At 40.9% G+C, this 22,510-nt stretch overlaps 1 protein-coding gene across 2 annotated transcripts in view; it reads left to right on the plus strand.

Annotated features, from left to right (window-relative positions):
- FAM20B (FAM20B glycosaminoglycan xylosylkinase) overlaps positions 1-22,510 on the plus strand; it is a 188,478-nt gene that overhangs the window by 70,455 nt on the left and 95,513 nt on the right. For both annotated transcript variants that reach the window (XM_078642242.1, XM_078642251.1), the window contains exons 4-5: positions 8,998-9,107; positions 13,644-13,815. In XM_078642242.1, coding sequence (XP_078498368.1) covers positions 8,998-9,107; positions 13,644-13,815 — 282 coding nt within the window. The remainder of the gene's footprint in view (positions 1-8,997; positions 9,108-13,643; positions 13,816-22,510) is intronic.

Here is a 22,510-nt window from a genome sequence, read left to right on the forward strand (position 1 = left end):
CCAAAGAAGGCACTATTCAACTTGATTCAATCCTACCCTGTGACTGGTCAGATCACCATATTGTCACATTTTTCATCAATGAAAAAGTTAAACTTAACCCGGTTTAATCCTCCAAGCCCAAAGTTTGGAAAAGAGACCTGAAGAAACTCAACCCAAACTCTTTACCCCCTAACAGCTCCAATCTCCTACTTCCCCCTACCGGCGTTACTGACGTTCAATACTTAACTGACCACTATCTCAACGCTATGACCTCAATAATCAATGAGGCTGCACCGATGCAACTGAAAAGAGTCTCCACTAAGATCTCCAACCCATGGTACGACGGGAGTCTCAATGAAGATAGACGGGCCATGCGAATGGCAGAGCGCACCTGGAGATCTGCTCCCTCGGCACTGCACCTAAAAATTCTGAAGAAAAAGAGAAACGCCTACTTCAGGAAAATAAAACGCTCAAAATCAGATTTCTTCAGACTCCAGCTCGACCAAGCAAAAAACCGTCCAAGAAAACTGTTTGAGCTAATCAGAACACAATCCAAGGAACAACCCCAATCAGTCAGCACTATGGGCGATGCACCTTCCTGTGAAGACTTCTCTGCTTTCTTTAACCAAAAAACTGACAACATAAGGAGCGATCTCCTCATTGACGCAAGCCTTTACTCCAAACCCCACTGCATAACACCCACTGAACCAAAAAACAATGCGACATGGTCATCCTTTGACACTTACTCTGAAGAAGAAATTGACAGACTACTCAGCACCTTGAAACCATCCAATCACCTCACTGACCCTCTTCCTGCTAGCGCTGTAAAAGACTTCACCCTTTTGCTCCTCCCACTCTGGACTAAAATTATCAACAGCTCACTTCAACAAGGAACCATCCCTGACTCCCTCAAAGTGGGACAAGTCACACCTTTACTAAAGAAACCAACAGCCGACCCCACCGATCTAAACAATTACCGTCCTATTACCAACATTCCCACTCTCGCCAAACTGTTGGAAAAATGCGTTCAACTACAATTGACAAAGCACATAGAACAGTTTGATCTCCTCAACCCTCATCAATCAGGCTTCCGAGCAGGGCACAGTACCGAAACTGCTATGACTCACATAATTGACGACGCCCTCCAAATTTTAGATCAAAACGATACCTGCCTCCTCATCCTTCTTGATCTCTCTTCAGCATTCGACACTGTTAAACATGAGAGCTTACTCGAACTCTTAAACACAAGAATGGGTCTTTCTGGGACTGTTCTCCAGTGGTTCACTTCCTTTTTACACAACCGGTCTCAGAAATTCAAGAGTATAACTTGATGTCCTCTCCAGTACCTGTATCGTTAGGTGTCCCCCAAGGATCCTCCCTATCCCCAACTTTGTTCAACCTAGTTATGGAACCTCTCACCACCTTGCTACAAGCATCCAATGTACACTTTCACATGTACGCCGATGACACCCAACTATATTTCAAATTACAATCCCCCAAAGACATTATGCTTCTGAACTCAACGATCAGAAGCACCCAATCCTGGCTTGCCGATAACCACCTCAAACTCAATGCTCTGAAAACCGAGTTCCTTCTGATCTCACCTCCCGCGAAAATCTCTACCACTCAAACTTGGCTTAAGCACCTAACTGCACTCAATGTCCAACTGACCATCGTGGATCCAGGAAAATCTTTAGGCATAACACTTGACGCCAATCTCAACATGCAGCAGCATATCAGCAAGGCAACTAAGGGAGCGAACTTCCAAATAAATACCTTGAGGAAACTTAAACCCTTCCTCCCAGCCAAAGACTTCCAAACTGCAGTACAAGCACTAGTCATCCCTCGCATAGACTACGGCAGCATCGCCCTCTGCGGTCTCCCCCTTACAACTGCACCCCTAAGAGCTTCGCTAAACGCGGCAGCAAGACTCATCACCGGATCAAAAAAACACTCACATATTTCCCCAGACTTTAAATCCCTGAACTGGCTGCCTTTTGAAGCCAGAATACATCTGAAAAATGCCTGCATGACGCACAAGGCTGTACACCTGAACTCACCCGGCTACCTCACTCAGAAGCTGACAATTTCTGGCGGCTCCAGAACCACCAGAAGCACAAACAATCTTCTGCTGAAGCCTCGAAGATTCCGGAAGGAAAAAACTTACAAACGCTCCTTCTCAGGAATGGCGCCTAGGATCTGGAACTCACTCCCTCCTGAAACCAGGCTCATCTCCTCCACTCCTCTTTTTAAGAAAGAAGTAAAAGCTATCCTCATGGCTAAATACACTTGAACTATTACTTTGGACCTTTTAAGACTCTGCGTCGATCTGTACTACTTGTTTGATCTCTTTGCCCATTTGTATTACTTGTATTATCGACTTACCTGATTGTCCATGCTCCCTCTTATTTGTACTATTTGTATTACTGACTTACCTGCCTAACTATGCTCCCTCGTGTACCTACCCTACCACTCACTTATTACCTACAATTACACTATGCCCAAATGCCTGTTAGGCACTCTCCTGTTCTTACCCCTTGCCTTTGTAAAGCGCTCTGATATCTGCAAAGATCTTGTTCGCGCTATATAAAACTTTCAAAATAAATACCAGATACCTTTGGCTCAAGTTTGCGCTATGTAAAACTCTGAAAGAAAAGAAAAATGCATGTATCATATGCCCAGGTTGATCTGTCTTTGGGCAAGTATGAAACCTGGTGAATTGTATAACAAACAGAATGTAGGCAAGGGAATTTAAACATTTGGATGCCTTTCCTGATCTATCTTCTCTGAGGAAGATTCCGATTTATGACACTGCCCCTCTAGTCATTTGGTCTGCCCACACTGGCAACTATTGGTACGTCTTCAAACAGATCAATACGGTAGGTTGCAAAGACCCGTAGAGATCCTCAGTAAGAAAATACACTTTTTCAGAGAATTCTGATGAGTGTACCCTGAATTACCATAGTCTGTCAAAATGCCTGTTCACAGACACAAATTAATCTTTTGATTCTGTTACCCTTTACAATGTTATTAAACGACAATGAGAGTTTTCAGTAGCCATAATATGTGGGGTACCAGAATTAAGAATGTTGAGCTCCTCAAGTTCCAACACTCCCTTTGACTCAGATCATTGACTCGTATTATGTCAATACCAAGAATTCAGTTTTACGAGGACTATAAAGTATTGAATCCGTCATTTCACCCAAGCGTTACTGCAAACGCTACCCTTTTTATAGAAATGTGTTTGAACTGCAGCATAACAATTGTGCTCTCTATTTTTTTTTTGTCTCCGTTTAGAAGATGCATTCCTCTTATGTTCTCTTAAAACAAGCATGTAGTAAATACAAACGTCATATAAATGTAGATAATTTCTTTTTAGCAAAACTAGATTTGTTGGAAGACTGCATAGTGCCTACCATTTTGTGGCTTGATATTTCCCTTGAAAAGCAGATCTTCACCCTGACATTGCCTCTTTTATTGCTCTTTTATAAGGTGTAGCAGAGCAGTATTTCAGTCTTTGTAGGCATAGAACCAAAACAAAATGTGTGTATTTTGAAATATTGAAATCCTTACTACTGCGTTACTTCTAGCAGATTTAATCTATATTTTGGGGCATTTTAATCTGTGATGTGTTAATCCAGGGCATGAGGTGGCTTCAAATGTTACTGAAAACCTCACTAGTGACTTCCAATAGTATATTTTGCAGTTACCATGGTGAGGGCAATGCACTTTTATGGCGTAGTGTCAATGGAGTTAAACCGTTATGTCTTTCAGTCTTATCATATGATTGGTGGCACCACTGCATTGTGTGTTGTAATACCTGCCTTTTGTGCACATATTCAGTGCAAGCCAACCATAGGAGAATTTTTGAGAGGAATAGGCACAATCTTTCTGCCGAAATATACCTACTGTTGTCTTGATGTTGGTCAATTTACTAGCTTCATAGGACATAATCTCTCCTTTTGAAGATATTCTTGGCAACGTATCGTACACTTTTCTTTGTAAAACACAGAAATGTGAGGTTTCACTGAGAATATACTTTATAAGGATTTGACAGTTTTATAATATGTTAGTGTCTTGGCGCAAATGGAGAATTTGCAGGAGTTGAGCGGAAGGAAGGCTGTAATTATTTCGAGGCTGATTTTGACAGAGGGCAATAGATAGGATGATATGTTTATGATTTTAATGCCATCTCGAACATCTTGTTAGTCAACATTGGTATTTGATGTAAACAGTGAGGTGATTGGTGAGGTGCAAATCTTTCTGGATAATAAAATAGCTGATCTTCGTATTGCAGTCAAGTCTAAGCCACACTTGTAGCATCACAGATGAATAACTAAGAATCGGGAAAATGATAGGCAGGGTCTAATACTGACAGACAGAATGATGTAAGCAGACGTGTTTTCTCAGGTAATGATTCTGACCAAGGTAATTTTACTTTTAAATTGCAACAATCTAACACACTGCTATTTTGCTGCGTTGCAGGGGATCTCCATTTAAAGCAGTGCGCTCTTTCTTTATTGTTAATGATTGGTATGTTGACCCACACGTTTTGCCATTAGCTGTCCGCTTTCATTGATCAGCTCATGATTACAGATGGTTAGTTGAAGGAATTAGGCACATACAATAGCAAAACAAGGGAGGTGAATGTGAACAAAGTTTGTGCTACAGCAGCAAACCACACCCAACAATGAGCAACTGTGTGTTTTTTGCAGCCATTTTGGAATGATATTTTCATGTGAAGAGTTGGCCTAGCTGCTATCTGGGAAGCTGGATGTGCAGCTGTCACAACAGGCCAATAAGTTAAATAACAATGTAATATCTATACACAGAATCAATCAATCGGGGTTTTGTAAAGCGCGATACTTACCCGTGAGGGTCTCAGAAGGCACTGGAAAGGGACATGCTTGACAAGAAAGGGAAATACTCTAGAGCATAGTTTCCATTAAACAAGGTAGCACCTTAAAGGAAGCACTGCAGAACAGATTAAACAGTAGACAGATAATACAAGGAAGATTGGGCAGGGGTCGCCAAACGGCCTTGGCAGCAGTACTTGAAGTGGCCCTTTATACTTAGCATGCACGTGATTATTAGATGGGAGAATTTTAATCTCGGGCCAACTAAGTAAGCCTAAAAACACTAAAAGAACAATGAAGCAGAGGCAAAACTTCAAAGTGGGTGGAGCTACCTTAGCACAAGAGCATCTATATTGAAGATCCATTCATGCTCTTGTTGAATAAAGCCTCCCTATAGTTCTGTGCTTTTTTACATTAATGCAGTATCTATGTTGGAATACCCAAGTAAATGTCGTTGCAACAGTCTTGGCAGAGCATTACCATTTTGATGGCCTGAATAAATCTATAGAAATGTAGCAGGTGGGCAATGACCCACAATTTATAAAGATTGTGAAGAATGCATTTTGTTACGCCATTTATTGAGGGGACGTTTTAGACCACAATCAAGTACAACAGACACTTTCCGTAAGGTTTCGGCAGGTGTCAGTTAATTAGCCATGGTTTTCGTTTAGCTGAGAGGGAGAGGATTGGTTCTTTTGGGTCTACTAAGAAAGCCTCTATTTGCTGTATTTAGGAATTTCCTATTCCATTTTTTCCATCATTGACTTCTTGTATTACTACAGGAAAACTTGAGAGGATTCTTTCCAGAGGGTTGAGGACCATATGGGTTTTCCAGAAAATAGCCATGGTTACTTAGTGTACAGAGCCTCACATTGAGTCACCCTCGTTCTAGTTCTCAATGCTGTCTGCCGCATTTTAAACACATAGGGCGTAACCATAAGTTCATTTTGGTCTTATTAGCCTGATTCAGGATCTCAGGTTTAGTTACTTGCGAGGCTTCCAAAGATATATGAAGTAGCTTGGTCAAAGAATACTTTGCTTAATAATTAAAACCAAAGAATACTTTGCAAAACTAAGGAAGGAGGTTTGGATAAAAAGCACAGTAGCTCATCGAAATCAAACTAGGCTCCAGTTATTAGCACTCCATTTGAATGCACCATCTTACTCCCAATGTAAGCTTTTCATAGTTGTAAGCCTTCCAGAGTTGAGTTAAATTCAATATAATTAAATGTAAAAACTGCAATTTTAGATATGCAGACTCTTAATGGATAGACATGTCATATCCCTCTTACCAAAAGCTTTGAAGAATTGTAGTAGGCCCAACACGACAGACGTTTTTGACAGTCTTCAAATATGACCCATAATAGATTGTCAAATGCAATAATTGCAACATTGGGGTAATTTTCTACAATTTGAAAGACCAATATAATTACGCATCTGGTGGCGGAGGCTATTGGACTTTGGGAACCAAATATCATAGTGTTATTTTGTTTTCATTAACCATTAAATTATCGGTACTCTAATAGCTAGCCAAAGCATTCTACTGACTCGTGTTGAGAATTCTGTTGAACCTCATTTAGGTGGATCAGGGGTTAAAAGCTTTTACAAATTGTGGAAAATCTGCTATATAAAACCAACATGGGATGAGGACACAACCATTGGGAGCAGGAGTTCCGAATTTAATTCAAAGCCAGTCCTAATCCTAAAATGTAGCCTGTTATTGGAGTTGCATACTTATTATTGCTGTCAGCAGGCACTATGTCATATTTTCATTTTTGAGTTTTTACTAAATCATTATGTTGATCCACTTAACAGAACTTGCACCTCAAATTAGCACTAGATAGAATTTTTTGTGTACTTCATGGATACTTTGGACTCGTGAGGAAGGAGGGATTGTAGACACAAGGTATTATTGATCATACAAGAAGAGTGCTGTCGTACCTGCTCAGTCAATAGTCGGTGGTTTTCAATAACTTGGGTCTCTAGATGGATTTTAGAGCCACTACTTGGACTCCTTCAGGTCCTAGATCCTTTGGCACAGGAACTGGTTCTCTTTTTTGATATTGGCAATCATATCTATCTTTGACTCAAAAACCAAGAGTCTACTTAAGGAGTTAAGATGTTGGTGAGATTTTTGTCTCCCAGTAGAGCTTGAGGATATGAGATCAGCAGATAATTGTATCCTTTTAAATAGACTTTTTAAGAACATGAACATCCAAGTCCCCTACAACAATATTCCACAAATCTCTCAGAGTTTCATCAAAGAGGTCTGAACGGAATACCACCACCTGGCTTCTAGGTTATCCGGTGTCCAGCTTTGTTCTTTCTTCGAGATCTTTGTATTTTGAGACAGCTTGGTTATAAGTATATCCTTTACTAGCATCTTTTGGAAAAATAGCCGATGGGGAAAAGAAATGGTCAATAGTAGCCATATAATCATTATAGTTGATGCATTCAAAGTCCCAGAGGAGATCAGCCATGTATTTGTTGGCCCTAACCAATCTATCAAACTAGAATCCGCAACCTCTTTCCAAGTACACAAACCATTATTCCGAGAGTTTACTTTCTAAAGAAATAGATGGATCAACGGGTGGAGGAGGAGTCATTCGTATTGATAGCATTAATTGAGAATGATCAGCAAAGTTGGTGATTCAATATTCAGTAAGGAAACATAGCTGCATCCTACATGGGAAACACATCTGCAATTTAACAACAATATGTACGCAGCCAAGCCTTATTATGATCACTCTGCTTTGTAGGCAAATGAAAAACATGCAATCTACAAGCAATGAGACTGGTCAGAAAAGCAAAGACGTGAGAACAAATAAGTTATCTGGGCATTAAAATAGAGTACTCTTAACAAAGCCTCAGGCTATATCATACATTATACTTTGAACTAACTACAGAGATTCCATAGTAAAAGGAACATCAGCAATATCTGAAATATGCACATTACATATCTCCATTTCTTAAAGTAAATTATTATTAGCAACAAGGGCACTCATGTTTACCAAAAAGGCCAGTTTTATAAACATACCAGTTAATATCAGCCTGTAGTACAATGGTGAGACTTTGAAACCACACCCCCTGGTCCCCTTTTTTGACATGGCCCTTTGTTGAGGACACTGCTGGTCCAGAAACTTCCCTATAGTTAGTTAATTTAGGATTTTGATGTGACAAAGTTTCTAGCTAAAAAAAATATTTCGGAGTTAGGAAAAAGATTTAAAGAATCACACACAAAAAGTTCAAACACAGCTATGTTCCAATTAAGGAGAAGTTGTTTTTGGAATGGTGATGCTTGGTTTCTGTCTTGAAGATGTAGAGGAACTAGTAGTCAAGACCAGTGTTGATTCATTCCTCTTGTGAGTAGTTTTGCCTTGAAAAGGTAATCTACAAAGCCCTGAATAAAAACTTCATCCGAAGTCTGTCGCTCCCATGCGTAGTTTTACATTTGTTGGTGGAAGTTGGGCATCCTTGCTTGGTTTAGTGGGTCTAACTGAGGGATGTTTGGCGAAAGTAAGGACTCTTCATAGATGGGTGGGGGGTATGTGATCCAAAGTTAATAAGGGAGTGGGGAGGGAGAAACCGAAAATAATTCTTGGACTCCGCATCATTGAGGCCTGATTATAGACACTCGCTCCAGAATGTATAGGCCATTTAAAAATGTAACAGTCTTCTGGATATCTGTACTAAATTAGAGCAAAGCAAGTGAATATATGCAGGATGCTCTGCTTAGTCCATAAATTCAAGATTTTTTGTTAAATAGTTACTGGGAATTTAAAGAAAGTGAGAAGACTGTAGGAAAAAGTTAGATTGAGGAAGTAACAGGCACTGCTGATTAACCATTCTGTTATAAATTGCTTTCATGAGGTAGCGAAGCCTTGTCCCAAGAGGTCTCGGGTTGCATTTACAAAATAAAGAGCATGCAAACTGCATCGTCATTGCCAAACAAACTTAGGATGACCATCAGTGGAATTTGTAGATAAGATACATTTAGGTGATAGATCTGATTGCATTGCTGATTTTTAGAACTATGAATGAGAATATTTCAAGTCTAACTATTCATGAAAAAAATCTGCATGAGACTGGTACAGGTGTGAAATGGGAATGTGGAAGTCTGCACTGAAGTCCTCACTATCCCATTTTCTCTTCCTTGATGCAGGATTCTGGGATTTCGGCGGGCCCCACTGGTGGTAGGGCGGTTTGTAAACCTACAGACTGAGATTAAACCTGTCGCCACAGATTCACTACTGAGCACCTTTCTGAAAGTGGGTAAGTGCTTCATCTAACAATACCCAGAAAACACCTGAGTCTTAAGTAAAGTCAACTAATCTAAAATTTGAGGAATTCATTTTAATTACTTGTTGTTGTGCACAAGGGAGTGCAACCTTCTGCCTTTTTTTTCCTGTGGTGAAAATGTGACATTGTGTGGGTGTAGCTACCTGTAAATAAGCTGTGCTAGACGGCAATATACTTAAGTTGCGTGATGATTGGCCGTCTCTTCAGAGGTGATTGATAATGTAGTGGTATGAGATGAAAAGTTAGCTTTTTATGAAGATGGGGCAAGGGTCTGGGAGCACCATCTATATTGCTTTTATTAAGGGCACTGCAGACTAAAACCTTTCATAGGTTGTATAACTCCTAGCAAATTTGTAAACAAAAGAGGACAGATTAAAGAACAATCAAAGATGGTCAGTGAGATAAGACATTCTTTTTCGCAATTTACAAAGTTGCACATTTACTGGCCATGAAATCGAGACTAGTTAAAAATGGGAGAATGTATTGGATGCTCTCATATGCTAGAGGGAAAAAGTAGTTATTTCATGAATTTATCTCATTGTGTTTGAACTATGACAAGGAACATTTGGGGCTGCGTAGAGAACAGTACAAACAATAGAGAAGAATATGTGCTCCTCCCAAATACACTATTAGTGAAGCCTCATGTGGAATATTGTTTCCACTCCCTGAGGCCACAGCCTTCGGTTAGGATGGAAGGCACAGGAGTAAGACAGTGACATCCTGCTACAGAAAAAGGACAGTTAATTTATGGATGTGCCTTCCAGCAGTAATGAGGAGGCAAAGCCCAAGTTCAAAGAGCATCAAATACAGGAGAACTGAAGTATGATACGTGGGGGCAAGCACAGTCTATGGTACTAGCGCATGTAGGGGCACAGAAACGGATGATTAGATTGGGGTGGGTAACCATTTCTGTGTACAGTGTCTTTCTGGTTTTTAAAAATGGGTAGAGGGACTCCAAATTAAAACATGGCCATAGTATGAGCAAGGATACTGAGAGAACACACACATTATGTAGCAAGACGTGCCATGGCAGAACCTGAACTGGGACATATCCATATCAACTGTGTGATTTGAGTGCTGCTGCGGTGCTTAATGGAGCTCAGCAAAATTTATATAGAGTGAATGAAGGTACATTAGGGCCCAAATCCCCAGACATTCGGCATTTACTGCTTCTGACATGCCTGGATAGACTGTCATTTTTGTAGATATTTAGTTTTGACACATGTCTTTCATGATGCAAGGGTTTGCATCATTAATGTTGTACCTAGGAAGATACTGTGCTTTGTGTTCATGTGGTGTAATGTAGAATACTGGGAAGATTGTAGACAAGACTTTGGGAGGCAGCAGCAGGAGCTAGGAATTCTGTGCCACATTTCTCTCTGGTTTTAATTTTACAATAAAGTACCTCCTTCAACTTGTTTAAGAGTACGGAGCTTTACAAAGTGAAATACATGCATGCATTAAAAGACTGATTTCAGCTTGGGTTGAGGCCTGGAATACTTAAATGCAGTTGTGAGGCTTAAAGTCTTCAGCCTTAACACTGCTTTGCAGTACAAAATCTGGCAAATGTCCTTCTCTACACCCGATAATGCTCCGGTTCGTAAATGGTACACCAGTCAGGCTCTTCGGAGCACTCCAGTTGGGTCAGCGAGTCTTTGACTTTGTCTCCCAGCAAAGCCAGGGTTTTATTTTAGAGCACCTCCTGAGGTCCTTTTTTTAAGGTTTGGGCACATATTATCACAATGTGTTATCACAGGGCAGTACCTATCTTTAATGAACAACTTTATTTTCTCATCCGTTTATCAGACCATTATTGACATAGGGAGCTAAATTGATATAGTCTTCTTGCTCAGATTGATGCTTGGTTGAACGGCGTAGGTTCTTTGACTTTCAGGGACTTAATATCTGCAGAAAAATTTAGGTTTAATGCTGAAAGATGCATGAATTGATTATTTTTAAACTGTATAACCGGATCTAGGTTATGTGTTAGTGGGAGTGAGCAAGTTGCCCTTGTTTGCAATATCTTCCTGCATGTATGGCAGCATAAAATTGTAACCAAAATTGAAAAATACTGTGTCTCAAATACTGTTTACAAAAACATTACCCCAATGGAGTTAATGATGGAAAGTCTACAGCTAGTTGTACGATAACTTGTAAATCTTTAGGTCAAGATCTTTCTGTAAGATGATGTTGGCTGACAACCTTCTGGTGCCATCCTCTTCTGAGCAGATGACAGATCATTTTGGTTCTTTTGTTCAAAAATGGAAAAAAAAAAATCTCAAATTCTCCCCGGAGTGAATATCTGGTATTTGTTGCCTTCGATGCTGTCTGCACCATTCTTTTGCTCTCATTTCCTCAAGATTGTGCTAATGCTATTCGGTCTTTAAAAGACTCTTTGGATCAAACAATCATGTTCCCATTTCCTGCAAAAAGTTTAGATTATCTCAGTTGTGCTGCCCATGATGACTGCTCCCTGAGGGATAGCGGAGTTTGTCATTTCTTGTTTATTATATGTATAAACACTTGTTAATCCCAGGATTGTGAAATACTTAGCTAGGTAGGTTGGAAAAAGAGCATAAGCATGTGAGCAAGGCATACCAATTCCTTGGACATCCAGCGGGTGGGAGTCATCTTAGAGGCTGAACTTGGGGATTTTCTTGGGAAGTTCTTCCTAGCATTATTGCAGTTTACATTACATTGCATTATCTGTTCACCCTATTCAAAGACTACAGACGACGTCTGAAAGAGCCATCTGGATTGTTTCCTCCTCTCACCCTTCTCCTCCTTTCACTTCACCTCCTACATACATTCTTTCTCACAACTCAACTAGCACATCCGCTGGACCATTTGGAGCCCCTTCACATTCCATGTGATGTTATTTCATTGCCCTAGATTGGCACTTCTGTCCATCTTTTCCAAGGACTTGTTGGTGAATGCTTGCATATATCTGGCAGTATTTAGTTCTTATTTGCTACTGCATTCCTTTCTTAAGACATCGTCATTGTTCTCAGTACCCTGGAAGGCATGTTTCTAATCTTTCATTTGTTTCTAGTCTCTGGTCCAGAGCGTGTTTTTATTGGAGTTGAGGTTGGATTTAGTTTTTGGAGGAAAACCTACCCTCTTCAGGCTCTTTAGATTCATATGTTTTGCATATCCATGAAGACTGGAGTGTCCACTAAAAAGCTCATTAGCTTACTCTACGGGGCAGCCTAAGATGAGACTGAGGAGATGCCCCAGTGAGCAAAAGCCGGCTCAGAAGCTGATTGAGGGCAGTAGATCTCTGAGGAGACCTGGAGATTCAGGACGTGTCTGGTCTCTTCTAGCAGTCTTCTTCGTGTCATCCATATGAGATACTCGGCAGTGTATCTATTACATCACAGAAGGTCGTCACAAATTTGATCTTCATAGTGATGATTGCTGCACTATATGTGGTGCACAAGTGCCGGTGTTCCTTCACTTAGCCTAGATCTGCCCTAATGTGCCCAGATTTTGGAGTTTTACCACAGCCATCTATGATAACAGATGAGGTACGACTGGACCCTCTCATTTGTTTAATTGGTTCTGTTAAGGATATTGTTGGGCACTATAGAAAATTCACAGCCCTTGCTCATCTACTGGCGAAAAGACGGGTGGTCTGCAGATGGGGGGGGGGGGGGGTTTGAGGGCATCCACATTTAAAAGCTGGATTATTGACCTAGCATATTGTCAATAGCAACTGGAATTATATGCTGAACTGCTTCTCCCTATATCATACACACACACACATGTTGCATACAAATGTTTACTTCTCAAACACTGCTTTGGGTTTCAAGAACTGTAATAATGATGGTGCAAAGCATCATAGTAGACCAAAGTGGCAGTGTATCCATATTCCTATTTTCTGTTTTGATGGTAAAAGCTTGAGGTCTTCCACTTCCTTTTTTTTTTTTTTTTTGGCCTCATTTGCCTCTTTAGAGAAAAGGGCACTCTCTATTGCTTGCACAATTACAAGGAGTAGTCCAAGCTCCGTGTGCTGAGAGATCACGAGAGAAAGATGTAGAAATTTCAAACTGTACAGCCCATGAAATAAATCTCCATCTTTCATGATCTACCTTTGATCGAGGTCTTCCACTTTCCAGCATTTTGTCACCGGCCCAGCTCTCCCGTGTTGCTGCATTACTCTATCCCGCTTTTGCTTCATTTTACTGCTTTCTCCTTCCTTCCCCCCCTGTTTTTCTATGGGCTTACTCCTACTATTTGCCTTGTTTTTACTGCATTCTCCTTCCTGGTTATCCTCCACGCAGCAGCACATAGCTCCAGCGCCTTGGGACATCCCCCAGTGATTTTCCATGCTCTACAATGTTTGATTGATTGACTAAAAGGTAGAGCCGGACAACCAAGTAAGAAAACGCGATCTTTGGGAAAGACAATGATTGAGAGATGTGTGTTTGGCTATGTACACATATTGGAGGGGGAGACCTAGTTTCTGAACGTGTGAACCTGAGTTCTGTGTTTTTTGTTTCTTCTCAGGGAATAACACATGTTTCTATGGAAAATGTTACTACTGCCGGGAAACGGAGCCTGCCTGTGCTAACTTGGATGTAATGGAAGGAACAGTTACTCTCTGGCTTCCTGATGTGTGGCCCTTGCAGAACCACCGCCATCCTTGGGGCCGTACCTACAGAGAAGGAAAGCTTGCCAGGTACTGGTGCAGTCAGCCCAAGAGTGACATACAAGGGGGTGGGGGTCATTGGGAAGTAACAGAATAAATATATGCCCTTTCACTTATATCAAGATTGTGCATTCTAGGCTTATCCTAGGAGGTGGTAGTAAGTTTCAAACTCCTAAATGATGACACAGTCATACTTAGTAAAGTCAATGTCCAGCCAGAGCTGCATCTTTTGAAAATTTCTATATTAACATCTATAGATAAAGTTAGGAAGTTAGAAATATCAACCACGCATAAACCTTAAAGGTTGTGGTACCTTTTTATGGCAAAGGTATTTCTGGGAGGAGATTTGACCCAATATGACTTAGACGCTAAGTTTCTCACCTTAGGAGTTACTGCTTTAGGAGTTTCTTTTATAAACAAGTTTTTTATTGTTTTCCAAACGCAAACATAAAACATGTACATGAACATTATGGGAGTAGCACCACAGTACATAAGTCACAGTCCAGATTTACAGATCGAGACCCTAGTATTCCCACCATTACCCCAAAATCTTCCCATGTTTTTGCTGGCAGTCTCGTGCAGCATAAGCAGGTTTCTTCTGCTGAGCAATCCAGTCCCCACCCGCTCTCCACTCCACCAAGGAGGGGGCTTGTGGTGAATTTTACGTTTCGCAACCAGAGAGGCGACCCTCAATGAACGTCTGCTCAGCCCGTGGGCTGCCAAGATCGTCCAATATGCCCTGTTGTGTAATTCCCACGAATCCATAGGACCTGCACGTTTGTTGGACAACATAAACTTTGGGTGAGGTGCTAAGACTGATTCCTTGCACCCCACAGGATATGTTGGCCTAGAGACCAGCTAGCTCATAGTGCCACCACACGCCCCCCTAACCTTACCAGGGAGCGAATAGTTTCTGGCAACCACTGAACATGACAACCCTCAGGGATTATGGAAACGGATCAGAACCTTTCGCCCAGTCACTCTTTCTTAATTGTGCTCCGAGAAATATACAGAAACACATTGGGAGGTTTTAAGTATATTTATTGAACCAATGTTATTCTTGTGTAGAAAACAAGTGCTGCAATAATCCGACAGAAGCAGATGAAAGTGATTACAAGCACCAAAGCCTAAATAGTAGATCTAATTCTACCATGGTGCTAAAACAGTGTAAAGGCAGTAATCAGGCGTCCCCCTACCATGGAAAACCCTACTCTAAGTGTACCTAAAGTGTGTGTAGGTGTGAAGCCAAGAACCCCCCCCCCACCACCAACAAATCAACCCCATTGCCTTGTAGGAGCCCGCCTTGGTCACGAACTGGACACCCCTTACCGAGATGTCAGACCACTGCGTGGTGAAATCTCAGCATGCTGGTACCCTTGGTGTCAGCTGCAGTGCCTCCTCTACTAATTGTTTGGGATACTCTTTATAAGAGAAAGCAGCCTTGGGATGTGCATATAGATTCGCAATGTTATGGATCGATAGATAGCCCTATCGCCCTGTGGCCTAAGATAGAGCGGCTTTTGTACATAGTGCGTAGAAGGGCCTTGTTCAGAATGTTTGAGGCATTGTGATGATGTTGTGCGAAGCTAGATGTGCAAACAAAGTAGTTTCAGAGAAACAAATTCAACATTGTCGTGCACGCAAATATGTGCAAAAGGTCACAGCAGAAAGGTTATTGTGAAAAATAGGAAAATGTAAGAAATGCGTCTCTTTGCTACATGGGCCAAACCCAGGCACAGGACACAGTAGGACCACTCTAGGGGAAAGATCCAGGGGTCGATCTGGCACCCACAAGAGTTCTTGCTTTATCATCTGCCAGTAGTGAACCATCACAGGACCGGCCCAAACCACGTGATAATAGCAGTGGAAGCAAGGGGGCAGGGGAATCCTACCGACTCGATGGAGTCAGACCGGGGTAGTGTAAATCGGGTGAAGGCAATGTAACTTGATCAGTGTAAAGCATGTGAAGATGGCAAGCACCCGTGGCGCCATCCTAGCATCTCTTTAATCTGTGTCATCCAATTACCTGACCTACCCCTCCCAACACTGTTTAATTGTTTCGTATCGGCTCGGGCATTAATTGGCGAACTGTCAACTTGGGAAATGGTACCCTGTGCAATGTGCCCGGTCAATAATTTGACTTCAATGGGGTTGATCTCAGGGACTTCGGTATCTGGAGGGATTTTGCAGTATGGGAGTGATGTAATTGACAATATTAGTGAACTTGTGTCCAGGTAAGTTGGTAGCCGTCTTGCAACTCCTGGATCATCTAAATGTGATCTCCTCCCCACAAGCCCCTTAGAACCTTGATGCTTATACTATCCCATTTTTTAAACCGCTCTAGGCCTGCTGTGTGACGTAACCACCTGCCTTTTTATAGGGTTGTCAGCAGCGTCAGTCTACGGTCCCAACCAATGAGTCAGAGAGAAGATCTCCAACTCAAGAAGGCCACCCGGTAATATCTGGGAGGAACTAAGGTATTGGCGTGCCGTACAGTATACTCATCACATTGTCCAAGCCCAACATGGCATTTCTACTTGTTCCTTTTGCTTTCAATCAAACATTAGCACTTAGTAAATGTAATAAGTTAACCCAATGTTACCCCATGGGGGAAGGTAGGCCTTGCAGTAGTGAAAAAAGAAAGTAGGAGTTTTTCTCTATCAGGACATCTAAAACGTAAGAAAACATCTTACTTTTTAAATACCATGCACCCTGCTCTATGAGCTGTTCAGGACCTACCTTATGGGTGATGTCTATGTATTAAAAAGGGAGGTTTGGTACTGGCAAAAGGTTTATTTTGTCAGCTCAAATTAGCAGCATGCAGCCTGCAATGGCAGGCCTGGGACATGTCTTTAAAGGGGTACTTAAGTGGGTGGCACAATAAGTGCTGCAGGACCAACTTGTAGTATTTAATTTACAGGCCCTGTGTACGTATAGTACTGTATACTAGGGACTTATAAGTTGCCACTGCTACCAGTGCTAGAGGCCAAAAAGTCAACACAACTGGTTCAGTAAATAGAGGGATGAGGGTGTGTTTGAAGGCAAAAAGTTGTGGGGTGACCCTGCAGTGAGGGCCAAGTCCAACAAATGGCTATAAAACTGGGGCATTTATTTATGAATGACCTACTGTACATAGTAACAAAACAATACATTACATAAGTAGCATCAAAATGGTTAAATAGAAATGTGAAAGAGGAGACTATTGATGGGGCAATACACTGGTTGTACATTACATACAATACACTTCATACAACTGAAGGTCCAAACAAGCAAAGATATTGGCTCTCAATTCCACAATTATTGGTATTGTGCTAAAGTCCTGATTAGAGAGGAGAGCTCCAGGGGGCGTGGCAAAGATGGTGGTTGCAGGGTGAGACTACCACAATCCTTTGAAATTAGGGCCTGCCTGCCCGCCATCGCATTGACCCATCCTGCTTGGTGTCTGCCCCAATGTGGATGCTGTAGTTTCTGGACACTGACTGCCCTCCCCCCACCCCAATTTCCACGCACAGGATGCCAGTCAAACTTGCAAATGATTAAACTCGGCTAGCAATTTGAGACCAAATCCCATGTGCACGAATCTAGCTTGACAAACTTGCAAATAGCTGAACCTGAAAAAGCAGGAGATGTAGCCAAATCCTCCCTCAAATTTGTGATTACCCTACGGATAAAGGAGAAGGCTCAGGGGATAGAGGTGAGCCCTGCATAGAATTAATTGTTAAGGATATTGATGCTGAGGACTGTAGTGAAGCTATCAACTTTGAGGTAAGGAAAGGGCAAGAGCATAAAGCCGAGAAGAATGTCTTCTCAGTCCAACAAAAGAACAGTGGTGGAAATAGAGACCAAAAATATACCTCCTTTAGAATGCCTAAAAGGAGGAAGAACCGTAGAATAACGAAACTTGGCAGGAGAATTATTAGGATTGCATCCCAGCCACAGAAGGGAGGATAGATATTCTTTGGGTGAAGTGAAAACTGAGAGAAGTACATTTTGTGGCAGGCGAGGTGGTTCTTCCTAAACCTTTGACAATGGAGAAGCAAGAGGATGTTAAAACGTATGGTATCCGTGTAAAGAGTCAGGCAAGTGTAACTACATTGGATGGGAGATCAGAGGATATCTTGTGGATGTGTACTCCAAGCAACTGAATAACAACTCTTAATACCAGGGTTACAATTAATCTTCTACCTAAATTAGTATCGGAGACTATAATAGATGAAAAGCCTCCATGGAGTAAAATTAGACGGTCCGATAATGACGTAGTGGTGTGTTTGGGAAATTCTAAGAAGCACGGGAAATCTGAAATAGATGATGGAATAGTGTTGTTGGTTGACATTTTTGTTGATGGAGGAAAGGATTAGCTTCTAAATCGATCAAGAATTCTAACAATGTTTTCAGTCCCTCCCAAAATTAAAGAAGATAACATCCAAAGATTTAACCCTGGTCACATTGCCCAAATTCAATAACTGTGTACGGCACATGGTTCTAGTTCAAATTGATAATTTGCGACACTCTCTCATTATGATGACTATGATGAAAAGAATGAGAATGTTGCTTCAAACCTAAAAGATGACTGGAGGTATAATGAAGGTCAGGTCAGGGGCATCTTTATCAAATAGAAAATGGCCCGTGTACGGGCAATGCCCAGAAAGATGTGAAATGAACCACTGGCAAAAGCCAGCAAATCGTGATAACAAAGACTGATCAGGGAAGACCTATATAGAGAGTGCAACAATAGTCAACCATTGGAAAAAGATTATTGGAATTGGATTGCGATGGCAATAAATTATGAAAACCTTATTCCCCAATACTCACCTTGGAAAAGGCTATGATGATTTGATATGCTCTATGTCCTGGAATATAGTGGGGCTAAGAAGGAACTAGCAGTCTTACACTCAGAAACTAGGGGTCATGAATATTGCAGTGATTGTTACAGGAAACATGGGAATCTAGTGATGTGGTGATGATGGTGACTTTGCTGTTCATAATGTAAAGATGGTGAAAGGGCAATTTGGTTGCGCATCAGGCTTGAGGTTCTTGGTCAGCAAATACTGTGCATCGCAGCATGAAATTTCCGTTGGCCAATGGTTCTTTGTGTAGCCTCCCCCAACTTGTCGAGAGTGGCAATCTTAAGCCACTTCTGCAAATTTATACGGTGCAATGCATACCGATTGCTATGTAGGTCACCGGGGTTTGGGTTTTTTCGAATTTTAAGGCTATACAGTGTGAGGCAAATAGATTCTGTAGAGAACTTTTGTCTGTTCCTATTTCTGCCTCACACTATATCTGTCACAAAGAGCGTAGTCTTCCTTATTTAGCAGATCGCATTAGGGCTCTCCCTGTTCTGCTGTGGCTTGCTATCTGGAAGAATACTGAGGCTGGGCTAATGCAGGATATTATCATGGAATGTCTCTCTTTGGGGAAGGGTTTACTTATTCCTTGGTTTGCCTACCTGAAAGCTGATTATTGTAAAATTGAAATGGAAATTGCTTTTACTGAACCGTCATATTGCATTGACTTAGATAAAAAGATGGTAGCACATGTACTTTACAACCATGAACAATCTCAGCAGTTGCAGGATATGTTGGCGAAGCCTAAAGTGTCTGCATATTTAGGACTGTGTGAACTTGAACTTGATTGTTCTACCGATGACATCTGGTGCGCATGGAGTAGATGGGAACTATCTTTGTTCCGTTTTCGGTCAGACACGAAGTATCCGTTGTGCTTTCCCCAGGGCTTTGCTCATAATTTGGAGGCTGTATTAAATCCCTGAGATGATGTATCATCAGGCCAATCAATGCTCCATTTTACTTTTGTTTGTAAGTTTTATGTAAAGTACACAAGGCTAATTTTTCTGGTTTAAAAAAAGCATTTTAGAGGTATCTGTCAATTCAGGCCACCTCTCAAACTTCTAATGACCCTACCCAACGCCGCAATTGTCTTGTATGTTGGTGTCTTTTGAAAATCTGCTGTGTGCGCTCGTAGGTCTATGTTGTCTATATATAGATATATTCTGCCTAACAACCACCAGGATAAGCAAACATGTCAACTGACACTCGTTCTAGATAAGAGAAATATATTATTTCCCTAGTCCACAATATTGCTGCGTGGGAACTTAAATGCCAAGATTAACAGCTCTACATAGTAGGATTTATTTCAGGAGGAAAGGCAGGCTAGTTTGAATTACTCACCTCAGCTATTATTATATAGAAAGTGATTTGAAAGGGGGAAAATTGGGGATATATTAAACAAATTTAGCCTCCTAGTCATTAATGGGAGATCTAAAGGAGATCAACCGGTTAGGCCAACTTTTGATAACGAGAAGACATCCTTACTAATTGTCTATCTAGAAAACCTGCTTAGTTGAGGATGTGGTTATAGGGGATTTAGCCTGTAGTGAATATCGGCCTCTTATTGACACTCAGTTGGTTGGCTAAAGAGATGAGGCAACATTCATCTCATGTCCATTGTAAGAATGGTCGTAGAAAATTAATAATAAGGTAAAACATGTGGCGCAAAACCTCCTAATGCTTCATAGTGGAAACTCTAGATATACTATCTGGTTAGAATTTGAAAAGCTGATAAATAATATTCACCAATTTTCAGTCAAGTTTCCACACATTAATAAGAGACAAATTAAAACGTGGTCGGAGGGCAACAAATTGTATGCTAAGAAAGCTTTAAATAAGAAAGTACAATAGGCTTATAAATTGGACTCTAATAACAGAAATAGGCAGAGTAAGATGTTCAGGAGAGAGTACAGAAAGGAAAATAGGAAGACTATATGGGAAGAGAAGGAGTCCATATGGACAGAAGTTATTACATCTCTCCGTACTGGTTAAACTACAACCTTTTGGAAAGTATTGGGTAACAAAATGGAGCTATAAAGAAACCAGAAGCTTGCTCAGTTGATGAGGAACAGTCGGTCAGTTACATTACAGAACTCTACAGTACTAAGGATAAAGGTATTAATGCAAAGATGTTGTTAAATAATGTGAACGCTTACCTAAATGCCATGTGATTAAGAATAGAATAGAAGTTAAAGGACGTGACATTGATAATAAAGAAGTTTAAGAGTTTGCGGGCCCAGGGACTGGATGGGTTGTCTGCAGACATATTTATAATGGATCCTGTCCTGTGGGCACTAGCATTGTCACCCCCTGTTAATATAGTAAACTCAAATAGAATACCAGATTCCTGGAAGGGGAGTATACGTTTACCAATTCTAAAAAAAAGGGTCCAGGGAAAAGCCTGATAATTATGGAATGTTAAATCTCTTGGATATTCCCAGTAAAATCTATGCAAAACATCTGCTGCAGGTTTTAGACACATGGGTTGAGAAAGAACATCTTCTCCGGAAAAGTCCAACTGGGGTTCAGAAGGAACCACTCAACTATTGATGGCTGATTTGCATTAAGTGTTATTAGAGCATTATGTTACAATAAGAAATGAAGCAATTTATGTAACATATATAGACCTATTGACTGCTTTTGATATGATCAACCGAGGTAAACACTGGGACAAACTTATTAATTGGAATATACTACCGGGCTTACTAAAGCTGATTCTACCATTACACAAGGGTTCCTAGACCCGAACTGGGAAGTAATTGATCCTTAACAAGGAAAATCTACATCCCTCTCCCCCTGCCATGGGTTATGCCACTGTTGTATGTGTACCCCATTGCTTTTTTCCTTCAATATCTCTGCTATCCCAGAGAATCTGAGTTTTGTGTGTACATTTCCCCGAACATTAAGAGGGGAGTCGATTCAGGCAATATTTTATGCAGACAATACTATCTTGTTGGATCGTACCTCATTGGGCCTGCCGAAGCAGTTCGGTGCTGTTACATCTTATTGTCAAGTTAATGATACCGTAATTAATATCGCTAAAATTAAGGTAATATTTTCAAAGTCAAGGATTATGCTATGCAATTTAAAATGGTGGATTAGAACCAATAAACTAGACATTGTAAAAGAATATACATATTTATGCATACTTTAAAAAAATAATCTTAAATTTAAGTTACACATGGTTTTTCCAGAGCAGAGGACTAAGGCTATTGCTTGATCATTGAAGAAACTTGACTCCGCCCTGGGGCATGGGTCTCTTGAGGTATTGAAATAAATGTATACCCTACAAATTGTAAGTTTACTGCTTTATGGCTCTGAAATTATGGTGGAATCTGGTATACTGCACCTACAATCAGTAGAAATGGTAATATGGAAAGCCTGATTGAATCGCTCAAAAGGGTCAGTGCACTTGGAATGGAATTAGTCCTTGTAAACATCCAGCATAGATATTGGCAGATACTTTTTAATTACTGCATTAAATTATGGTCATCACCAATGGGCTCATGTAGATATCTGTTAAAATGCCAAATGCAGTTGAGGGGCGTAAACCGGTGGATCTTAAACTTATGTAATGCGTCGCAGGTCTAAATCTGTCTTCGTTTTTTGCTTGTAATGAACTGCAACTGTGTCTTAGTAAATCTAAGATAAAAATAGAATAAGAGATTCACGTAGCAAGCAGATGTAACCGATTGTAGGAAGAGACAACAGGTTGCACATTTAACTTATATTGAGTTTAAAGGCAAGTTACAACAGTATTTGAAAGATATGACTGCACAAAATGCCCGCACAAAATGCCCGGCACTGGATATTGAAGTTGAGAATAGGTCAGGTCCCCTCATTTATAAAGTAGACTCACAGTGATGTGAGTTCCATCA

Source organism: Lissotriton helveticus, chromosome 1_1, assembly GCF_964261635.1.
Source record: "Lissotriton helveticus chromosome 1_1, aLisHel1.1, whole genome shotgun sequence".
In the NCBI taxonomy this organism is placed as follows: Eukaryota; Metazoa; Chordata; class Amphibia; order Caudata; family Salamandridae; genus Lissotriton; species Lissotriton helveticus.